We start from the raw sequence: 10722 nt of genomic DNA, 5'->3' as shown, positions 1-10722 counted from the left end.
AGTGGCCACGGATGCTTCCGCCAGTACCTGAAGCGCTTTGGCCACGAGGCGGAAGACTGGTGCCCGGAGTGCGGCTCCGGCATAGTGGAGGATGCGCACCACGTTCTCTTCGAGTGCCGCAGGTTCGGCCTCGAGAGACAGGAACTGGAGGAAGCAGCGGGATCCTCGATTAGCGCCGAAACCTTGGTGCCGAGGATGCTGGAAGACCCAAAAGTTTGGGAAGCGGCAGAAACATTTGCCGCACACGCCATGAAGACCCTCAGAGCGATGGAGCGAAGGCGGAAGGAGCGGCCGGAGTAGGGGCCTCCACGCCCGCGAAGCAATGCCTGGCGGCGGTACCGCACGGCGTGAGCTTCTATTCCCAAGTACCTGTTCCGTCTTGTCCTAGTTGTAACTTTAAGTGTATTATAGTTGATTAGTATTGTAAGATGGAATAAAAATAATTGGAATACAAAAAAAAAAAAAAAAAAAAATAGCAAGCAATCTGATTTTCGACAAAATAGAAACTGCACAACAACTTTAGTCAAAATTATTGAAGACATTAGACGAAACACATAAGAATGACATAACTTTCCTGACACTTCTTGACTTTAGTAAAGCATTTGACACTGTGAATCATACTGTAAGGATGCGTTTTGCTGGGGTCGGCGTCTCAGTCCGCCCAGAGTACTCATCAGATAAATTTGTTTATCTTTGAGACAGTTGAGGAGGGATTTCATAATATTATATTTGGCAAATTCTTACTCGGGTCACCGAGTTGCGTACCGTTGGCTATGCCGCGACGGACGCTTATGGAAGAAAATATATATGAATATGAGAAGCTATAACGCATATGTATGGCTACGCTCTGACACGATCGTAGCTAATCCTGGTGGTACAAACTTTACGCGTGTGTCCGAAATACTCACGGCCGGCGCTGTCGCGGCCAATCCTGCCCAGAAATCCTTCTACGAAAATGACCGGAGTACTCACGGTCGGCATTAACGGAGGTAATACTGGTGGTCACAAGTATTGTCACAGGCCCGGAATACTCGCCGACGGCACTGTCGCAGCTAATTCTGACCAGCGAAACCTACTACGAAAATGCCCGGAATACTCACAGACAGCCAAATCGGAGGTAATACTGCCAGCCCTAACTAATGCGCAAATGCCCGGAATACTCGCAGACGGCACTGTCGCGGCTATTTCTGGCACGCAAATCCTACTACGAAAATGCCCGGAATACTCACAGACAGCAAAATCGGAGGTATTACGGCCAGCCCTAACTACTGCGCAAATGCCCGGAATACTCGCAGACGGCACTGTCGCGGCTATTTCTGATACGCAAATCCTACTACGAAAATGCCCGGAATACTCGCAGAGAGCAAACTCGGAGGTATTACGACCAGCCCTAACTACTGCGCAAATGCCCGGAATACTCGCAGACGGCACTGTCGCGGCTATTTCTGGCACGCAAATCCTACTACGAAAATACCCGGAATACTCGCAGACAGCAAACTCGGAGGTATTACGACCAGCCCTAACTACTGCGCAAATGCCCGGAATACTCGCAGACGGCACTGTCGCGGCTATTTCTGGCACGCAAATCCTACTACGAAAATGCCCGGAATATTCGCAGACAGCAAAAGCGGTGGTATTACGACCAGCCCTAACTACTGCGCATGTGCCCGGAATTCTCGCAGACGGCACCGGCGCGGCTACTCCTGTCGAGAAAACTACTGCGCACATGCCCGGAATACTCACAGACGGCACGATCGGGGCTTGACACTTGCACAAATAATTCTAACACTTTGATTCCGAGTTACTTTTACTTTTATTTTCTGGACTTTTCCTTTCTAATCCCTATCTGTCCCTGTCGCACTCTTTATGCTCACCCTGCTTGCCGACGCCAGTGTTTCTGTGTCTCGTCAGTTGCTTGCTTCCACTTCCTGGCCACGCGTCGGTTGAATCTTGGACTTGGTTTCTTTCTCCGTCGTTTTCTCCGCTTTCCCAAAACTCCGAACTTTTCTCGCCGCGCACAAAAATCCAAGTCCCGGAAGTTAGTGTGGCTGTTGGTCTCGTTCCCAAGAAACCTCCCATGTGGGATTTTATCGGGGATTTCTTCTTAGTATTTTCCATGGCGTGATCGTGGTTGGTGTCCTGGCTTCGGCGGGAAATTCAACTATTCTCCTGTATTATTCGATAGTTTTGGGTTGCCACTTAGGACTAACTTAAAATTATTTAACTCCAGGTTTTGTCTCTTAAAACTACTGCAGTATATAGACTTAAAAACTATTGGCTATGAACTTAAACTATTTACTTAATTCTAACTATGTACATATGTGAATGTGAAAAATGTAAAGGCAAAATGTGAGTCTTCACACCTCCCCTTTACTTTGGGGTGGGTGAAAAGATGGTGACGCGCCCACTCCTCGAGAGGTGGATTCTATAAGGCCTGCCGTCGATCTTTTCCTGGCGTCGTATGTCCCTGTTCCTTGGTAATCCCAGCTCTCCTTCTATCCAGGTGCGTAGGGTTGCTGGGATTACCCGTCCAGCCGTCTCCACTCACCACTGGTCCGGGGCCACTACCATGGAGGGTCGTGGTCGTTCCACGGGTCCGGATCTCGGTGTCGGCTCAGGGGAGCTGTCCGTGGAGGAACTTCCCCTTGACCGTGCGGCTCGGCGGCGCTGGTTGGGGCGTCCGGTGTACACGACCTCTTGCACCGCTCCGCAGGGGATCTCCTCCCTGGTTTGAGGACCTGCTTCCAGTCGCTGCCGGTTGATCCTGGCCCTGTTCCCATTGGGTCGGCGTCTCCTCTTTGTCGCCGCCTGCGGTTGCGCGGAGTCAGGGTTGCTGCTGGGTGCCCGGTTGTTGTCGCGGTTCTGCTGGTGTACGGCTGCCCGTGCCCTGGCTGCTTGGCTGGATGTGCTGGGGCCCTCCATGAGCAGCTCGTCGCTGAGTCGCTGGGTGTTGTTTCGACTATGCTTTGGTGCAGTTGCCCGTGCCCTGACTGCTTGGCTGGATGTGCTGGGGCCCTCCATGAGCAGCTCGTTGCTGAGTCGCTGGGTGTTGTTTCGACTATGCTGTGGTGCAGTTGCCCGTGCCCTGGCTGCTTGGCTGGACGTGCTGGGGCCCTCCATGAGCAGCTCGTCGCTGAGTCGCTGGGTATTGTTTCGACTATGCTGTGGTGCAGTTGCCCGTGCCCTGGGTGCTTGGCTGGATGTGCTGGGGCCCTCCATGAGCAGCTCCTCGCTGAGTCGCCGGGTGTTGTTGCGACTCTGCTGGGGTGCAGTCGCTGCTGGCAGGTGCTTCGTCGGAAACCGAGACTTCTTTAATCTCATCCGTGGTGGCGCTGGACAGCCGGGTTCCTGCTTTGGAACGCGCTGTGGCGAACGACCGGGCCGTGGCTTCTGTCTCGTCGGCACTGGAGATGTCCTCGTACCGTGGCGGTGGGTTGGGCATCTCGACGGTCGTCCTGGCCACTTCCCTGATGGAGGGCAGCATGGCGTCCCTGTCAGACCTGCCAACGCTGGGCAGTATGACGTCGGCGGAGGAACCACCCGAGCTGGGTAGCAGCGCGTCGCAAGAGGATCCGCTGGATCCTGGTAGCAAGGCGTCACGCGAGGATCCGCCCGAACTGCCTGGGATGGTGCCGCTTGATGTCCCGCTGGATGCTTCGCTGGCGCTAGTTGGTGCTGCGGCACTCTGCAGTTGGTCAGCAGGGGGTCGCTGCCGTGGCGGGCTCGGGTTGCGGTAGCTCCCAAATCTGCCGTTTGGTTCGACGTCTCCATCGCCTATACTTCCCAGCGGGTCGACGCAGAGGTCGAGGACATCTTCCAGGGAGAGGCCGGTGGCCTCAGCCTCCAGGATCAGCTGGTCTGGCTCCCACAGTGGATCGCTCAGAAGGTCTTGTATTGAATTGTTCAGCGCCTCCTGCATCTCCACTGGGCGTCTCGGGTCTCTTGAACTCATGGCACTGCGGGTAAAGAAACTTAGTATATCTTAAATATTTGATATCCCTATGAGTGCGAATGCCTAAACTAAACCTAGCTCCTTCCTACGTAACTCGTATTTTCTTAGTCTAACAAAGTTTTAGTGATAATAGTAAATAACAAAAAAAAGTTTTGAGTGGCCAGTCACTGAGTTCCCCCTTGATGGGGAGGGACGTTGGATAGTCGCAACTACCAGCAAGTGGCCCCCTTTTCTCAAGACTTGGTCCCCTCGACGGCAGCGGGTGGCTCGTCGTCGTCAGTATCCTCGTAATGGTATTCCTTTACGTCCCCTAGTCCGGCTGTGCGTCGTCGTCGGCTCCCAGGCACCTGTAATTGTAAAAGATTAGGAGACAGGAACTTGTGAACTTTGTATGGTCCATCGTATTTGGCCGCCAGCTTTGCAGTGAATCCCTCTGAAGCCTTAGATAGTACGTGGCGGCGGAGGAGTACCAGCGATCCCACGGCCCGTCGCCATTCCCGGCATCTGAGATTATAGTGCCGTCTTTGTTCGTTAGATGCTCGCTCGCTGTTGTCTTTGACGATCCGGAACAATTCCTGCATCTGTTCCGCCTTCTTTCCTGGTGGTGGCTGATTCGACGTGTGACTCGGCGTGGCTTGATCGAACAATGTATTGGGTAGTCTCGGTTCCCTCCCTTGCATGATGAAGGCGGGGCTGAATCCGGTGGTGTCTGAAACGCTTGAGTTTATGGCCAGCGAGAGTTCGGGAAGTAGCTCGTCCCAGGTGTTTTGCTCAGCTCCATCCAAGTACAGGGCCAGCATTGTTTTTATGGTCCTGTTTGCCCTTTCCGTTGGGTTCTGTTGTGGAGGATAAGTGGTGGTTCATTTCTGTAAACTTAGCTTTTCGAAAGCAACGAAACGTTCCAGGCTCAGCTTCCGGACACAATAATAATGGAGTGGAGGCTTCGAGGGTTAGCTCCAGAGTGGGATGATAAGCGTCCTCAGGACTAGAAAGAGGGTCAATTCTAGTGACGTAGGCATTGGCAAACTCAGAGACAAAGATGAGGTCTAAGACGTTATTACTGCAGTTCATAACAAAATTTAATTGTCCCAATGAATGGTCAATGAGACCATTAATTAAATCGTGGGGTGAGGTGGGGACAAGAACATTGGAATCAGGTAAGGGCATCCAGGAAATGGAGGGCAGATTAAAATCACCCGTGACGATAAGGTGGTCATTAATACTGTAAGGATGCGTTTGCTGGGGTCGACGTCTCAGTCCGCCCAGAGTCCTCATCAGATAAATTTGTTTATCTTTGAGACAGTTGAGGAGGGGTTTCATAATATTATATTTGGGAAAAATTCTTACTCGGGTCACCGAGTTGCGTACCGTTGGCTATGCCGCGACGGACGCTTATGGAAGAAAATATATATGAATATGAGAAGCTATAACGCATATGTATGGCTACGCTCTGACACTATCGTAGCTAATCCTGGTGGTACAAACTTTACGCGAGTGTCCGAAATAATCACGGCCGGCGCTGCCGCGGCCAATCCTGCCCAGAAATCCTTCTACGAAAATGACCGGAGTACTCACGGTCGGCATTAACGGAGGTAATACTGGTGGTCACAAGTATTGTCACAGGCCCGGAATACTCGCCGACGGCACTGTAGCAGCTAATTCTGACCAGCGAAACCTACTACGAAAATGCCCGGAATACTCACAGACAGCAAAATCGGAGGTAACACTGGCAGCCCTAACTAATGCGCAAATGCCCGGAATTCTCGCAGACGGCACTGTCGCGGCTAATTCTGGCAAGCGAAACCTACTACGAAAATGCCCGGAATACTCACAGACAGCAAAATCGGAGGTAATACTGCCAGCCCTAACTAATGCGCAAATGCCCGGAATACTCGCAGACGGCACTGTCGCGGCTATTTCTGGCACGCAAATCCTACTACGAAAATGCCCGGAATACTCACAGACAGCAAAATCGGAGGTATTACGGCCAGCCCTAACTACTGCGCAAATGCCCGGAATACTCGCAGACGGCACTGTCGCGGCTATTTCTGATACGCAAATCCTACTACGAAAATGCCCGGAATACTCGCAGACAGCAAAATCGGAGGTATTACGACCAGCCCCAACTACTGCGCAAATGCCCGGAATACTCGCAGACGGCACTGTCGCGGCTATTTCTGATACGCAAATCCTACTACGAAAATGCCCGGAATACTCGCAGACAGCAAACTCGGAGGTATTACGACCAGCCCTAACTACTGCGCATGTGCCTGGAATTCTCGCAGACGGCACTGTCGCGGCTATTTCTGGCACGCAAATCCTACTACGAAAATGCCCGGAATACTCGCAGACAGGAAAATCGGAGGTATTACGACCAGCCCTAACTACTGCGCAAATGCCCGGAATACTCGCAGACGGCACTGTCGCGGCTATTTCTGATACGCAAATCCTACTACGAAAATGCCCGGAATACTCGCAGACAGCAAACTCGGAGGTATTACGACCAGCCCTAACTACTGCGCAAATGCCCGGAATACTCGCAGACGGCACTGTCGCGGCTATTTCTGGCACGCAAATCCTACTACGAAAATGCCCGGAATACTCGCAGACAGCAAAATCGGAGGAATTACAGCCAGCCCTAACTACTGCGCAAATGCCCGGAATTCTCGCAGACGGCACCGGCGCGGCTACTCCTGTCGAGAAAACTACTGCGCACATGCCCGGAATACTCACAGACGGCACGATCGGGGCTTGACACTTGCACCAATAATTCTAACACTTTGATTTCGAGTTACTTTACTTTTATTTTCTGGATTTTTCCTTTCTAATCCCTATCTGTCCCTGTCGCACTCTTTATGCTCACCCTGTTTGCCAAAGCCAGTGTTTCTATGTCTCGTTGGTCGCTTGCTTCCACTTCCTGGCCACGCGTCGGTTGGATCTTGAACTTGGTTTTTCGCTGTCGTTTTCTCCGCTTCTCCAAAACTTTGAACCTTTCTCGCCGCGCACAAAATTTCAAGTCCCGGAAGTTAGTGTGGCTGTTGATCTCGTTTCCAAGAAACCTCCCCTGTGGGATTTTATCGGGGATTTCTTTCTTAGTATTTTCCATGGCGTGATCGTGGTTGGTGTCCTGGCTTCGGCGGGAAATTCAACTATTCTCCTGACTTATTCGATAGTTTTGGGTTGCCACTTAGGGCTAACTTAAAATTATTTACTTCAAGTTTCTGTCTCTTAAAACTACTGCAGTATATACGCTTAAAACTATTGATTGTGAACTTAAATTACTTAATTCTAACTATGTACATATATCAGAAACGTAAAAATGTGAAGGCCAAAAATGTAAGTCTTCACACCCCCCCTTTACTTTGGGGTGGTTGAAAAGACGGTGACGCGCCCACTCCTGGAGAGATGGACTCTGTACGGCCTGCCGTCGATCTTCTCCTGGCGTCGTATATCCCTGTTTCGTGGTAATCCCAGCTCTCCCTCTATCCAGGTGCGTAGGGTTGCTGGGATTACTCGTCCAGCCGTCTCCACTCGCCACTGGGCCGGGGCCACTACCATGGAGGGTCGTGGTCGTTCCACGGGTCCGGATCTCGGTGTCGGCTCAGGGGAGCTGTCCGTGGAGGAACTTCCCCTTGACCGTGCGGCTCGGCGGCGTTGGTTGGGGCGTCCGGTGTACACGACCTCTTGCACCGCTCCGCAGGGGATCTCCTCCCTGGTTTGAGGACCTGCTTCCAGTCGCTGCCGGTTGATCCTGGCCCTGTTCCCATTGGGTCGGCGTCTCCTCTTTGTCGCCGCCTGCGGTTGCGCGGAGTCAGGGTTGCTGCTGGGTGCCCGGTTGTTGTCGCGGTTCTGCTGGTGTACGGCTGCCCGTGCCCTGGCTGCTTGGCTGGATGTGCTGGGGCCCTCCATGAGCAGCTCGTCGCTGAGTCGCTGGGTGTTGTTTCGACTATGCTTTGGTGCAGTTGCCCGTGCCCTGACTGCTTGGCTGGATGTGCTGGGGCCCTCCATGAGCAGCTCGTTGCTGAGTCGCTGGGTGTCGTTTCGACTATGCTGTGGTGCAGTTGCCCGTGCCCTGGCTGCTTGGCTGGATGTGCTGGGGCCCTCCATGAGCAGCTCGTCGCTGAGTCGCTGGGTATTGTTTCGACTATGCTGTGGTGCAGTTGCCCGTGCCCTGGGTGCTTGGCTGGATGTGCTGGGGCCCTCCATGAGCAGCTCCTCGCTGAGTCGCCGGGTGTTGTTGCGACTCTGCTGGGGTGCAGTCGCTGCTGGCAGGTGCTTCGTCGGAAACCGAGACTTCTTTAATCTCATCCGTGGTGGCGCTGGACAGCCGGGTTCCTGCTTCGGAACGCGCTGTGGCGAACGACCGGGCCGTGGCTTCTGTCTCGTCGGCACTGGAGATGTCCTCGTACCGTGGCGGTGGGTTGGGCATCTCGACGGTCGTCCTGGCCACTTCCCTGATGGAGGGCAGCATGGCGTCCCTGTCAGACCTGCCAACGCTGGGCAGTATGACGTCGGCGGAGGAACCACCCGAGCTGGGTAGCAGCGCGTCGCAAGAGGATCCGCTGGATCCTGGTAGCAAGGCGTCACGCGAGGATCCGCCCGAACTGCCTGGGATGGTGCCGCTTGATGTCCCGCTGGATGCTTCGCTGGCGCTAGTTGGTGCTGCGGCACTCTGCAGTTGGTCAGCAGGGGGTCGCTGCCGTGGCGGGCTCGGGTTGCGGTAGCTCCCAAATCTGCCGTTTGGTTCGACGTCTCCATCGCCTATACTTCCCAGCGGGTCGACGCAGAGGTCGAGGACATCTTCCAGGGAGAGGCCGGTGGCCTCAGCCTCCAGGATCAGCTGGTCTGGCTCCCACAGTGGATCGCTCAGAAGGTCTTGTATTGAATTGTTCAGCGCCTCCTGCATCTCCACTGGGCGTCTCGGGTCTCTTGAACTCATGGCACTGCGGGTAAAGAAACTTAGTATATCTTAAATATTTGATATCCCTATGAGTGCGAATGCCTAAACTAAACCTAGCTCCTTCCTACGTAACTCGTATTTTCTTAGTCTAACAAAGTTTTAGTGATAATAGTAAATAACAAAAAAAAGTTTTGAGTGGCCAGTCACTGAGTTCCCCCTTGATGGGGAGGGACGTTGGATAGTCGCAACTACCAGCAAGTGGCCCCCTTTTCTCAAGACTTGGTCCCCTCGACGGCAGCGGGTGGCTCGTCGTCGTCAGTATCCTCGTAATGGTATTCCTTTACGTCCCCTAGTCCGGCTGTGCGTCGTCGTCGGCTCCCAGGCACCTGTAATTGTAAAAGATTAGGAGACAGGAACTTGTGAACTTTGTATGGTCCATCGTATTTGGCCGCCAGCTTTGCAGTGAATCCCTCTGAAGCCTTAGATAGTACGTGGCGGCGGAGGAGTACCAGCGATCCCACGGCCCGTCGCCATTCCCGGCATCTGAGATTATAGTGCCGTCTTTGTTCGTTAGATGCTCGCTCGCTGTTGTCTTTGACGATCCGGAACAATTCCTGCATCTGTTCCGCCTTCTTTCCTGGTGGTGGCTGATTCGACGTGTGACTCGGCGTGGCTTGATCGAACAATGTATTGGGTAGTCTCGGTTCCCTCCCTTGCATGATGAAGGCGGGGCTGAATCCGGTGGTGTCTGAAACGCTTGAGTTTATGGCCAGCGAGAGTTCGGGAAGTAGCTCGTCCCAGGTGTTTTGCTCAGCTCCATCCAAGTACAGGGCCAGCATTGTTTTTATGGTCCTGTTTGCCCTTTCCGTTGGGTTCTGTTGTGGAGGATAAGTGGTGGTTCATTTCTGTAAACTTAGCTTTTCGAAAGCAACGAAACGTTCCAGGCTCAGCTTCCGGACACAATAATAATGGAGTGGAGGCTTCGAGGGTTAGCTCCAGAGTGGGATGATAAGCGTCCTCAGGACTAGAAAGAGGGTCAATTCTAGTGACGTAGGCATTGGCAAACTCAGAGACAAAGATGAGGTCTAAGACGTTATTACTGCAGTTCATAACAAAATTTAATTGTCCCAATGAATGGTCAATGAGACCATTAATTAAATCGTGGGGTGAGGTGGGGACAAGAACATTGGAATCAGGTAAGGGCATCCAGGAAATGGAGGGCAGATTAAAATCACCCGTGACGATAAGGTGGTCATTAATACTGTAAGGATGCGTTTTGCTGGGGTCGGCGTCTCAGTCCGCCCAGAGTCCTCATCAGATAAATTTGTTTATCTTTGAGACAGTTGAGGAGGGGTTTCATAATATTATATTTGGGAAAAATTCTTACTCGGGTCACCGAGTTGCGTACCGTTGGCTATGCCGCGACGGACGCTTATGGAAGAAAATATATATGAATATGAGAAGCTATAACGCATATGTATGGCTACGCTCTGACACTATCGTAGCTAATCCTGGTGGTACAAACTTTACGCGAGTGTCCGAAATAATCACGGCCGGCGCTGCCGCGGCCAATCCTGCCCAGAAATCCTTCTACGAAAATGACCGGAGTACTCACGGTCGGCATTAACGGAGGTAATACTGGTGGTCACAAGTATTGTCACAGGCCCGGAATACTCGCCGACGGCACTGTAGCAGCTAATTCTGACCAGCGAAACCTACTACGAAAATGCCCGGAATACTCACAGACAGCAAAATCGGAGGTAATACTGCCAGCCCTAACTAATGCGCAAATGCCCGGAATACTCGCAGACGGCACTGTCGCGGCTATTTCTGGCACGCAAATCCTACTACGAAAATGCCCGGAATACTC

At 52.7% G+C, this 10722-nt stretch overlaps 2 protein-coding genes across 2 annotated transcripts; both read right to left on the bottom strand.

Moving 5' to 3' along the window:
• Window positions 1–4185: 4185 nt before the first annotated feature.
• Window positions 4186–4752, bottom strand: LOC138927997 (uncharacterized). Its single transcript, XM_070283874.1, has one exon. The coding sequence runs from the start codon at window positions 4750–4752 to the stop codon at window positions 4186–4188; it is 567 nt and encodes a 188-aa protein (XP_070139975.1).
• A 4372-nt stretch (window positions 4753–9124) lies between these two features.
• Window positions 9125–9691, bottom strand: LOC138927996 (uncharacterized). Its single transcript, XM_070283873.1, has one exon. The coding sequence runs from the start codon at window positions 9689–9691 to the stop codon at window positions 9125–9127; it is 567 nt and encodes a 188-aa protein (XP_070139974.1).
• Between the last annotated feature and the right edge of the window lie 1031 nt (window positions 9692–10722).

This window comes from Drosophila kikkawai, chromosome 2R, assembly GCF_030179895.1.
Source record: "Drosophila kikkawai strain 14028-0561.14 chromosome 2R, DkikHiC1v2, whole genome shotgun sequence".
In the NCBI taxonomy this organism is placed as follows: Eukaryota; Metazoa; Arthropoda; class Insecta; order Diptera; family Drosophilidae; genus Drosophila; species Drosophila kikkawai.
Note: the sequence above shows the minus strand (reverse complement) of the source record. Positions and strands in the feature narration are given on the sequence as shown.

Coding starts and splice junctions, on each gene's coding strand:
- LOC138927997 (XM_070283874.1), bottom strand. CDS start 4,752: ATGCTGGCCCTGTACTTGGATGGAGCTGAGCAAAACACCTGGGACGAG.
- LOC138927996 (XM_070283873.1), bottom strand. CDS start 9,691: ATGCTGGCCCTGTACTTGGATGGAGCTGAGCAAAACACCTGGGACGAG.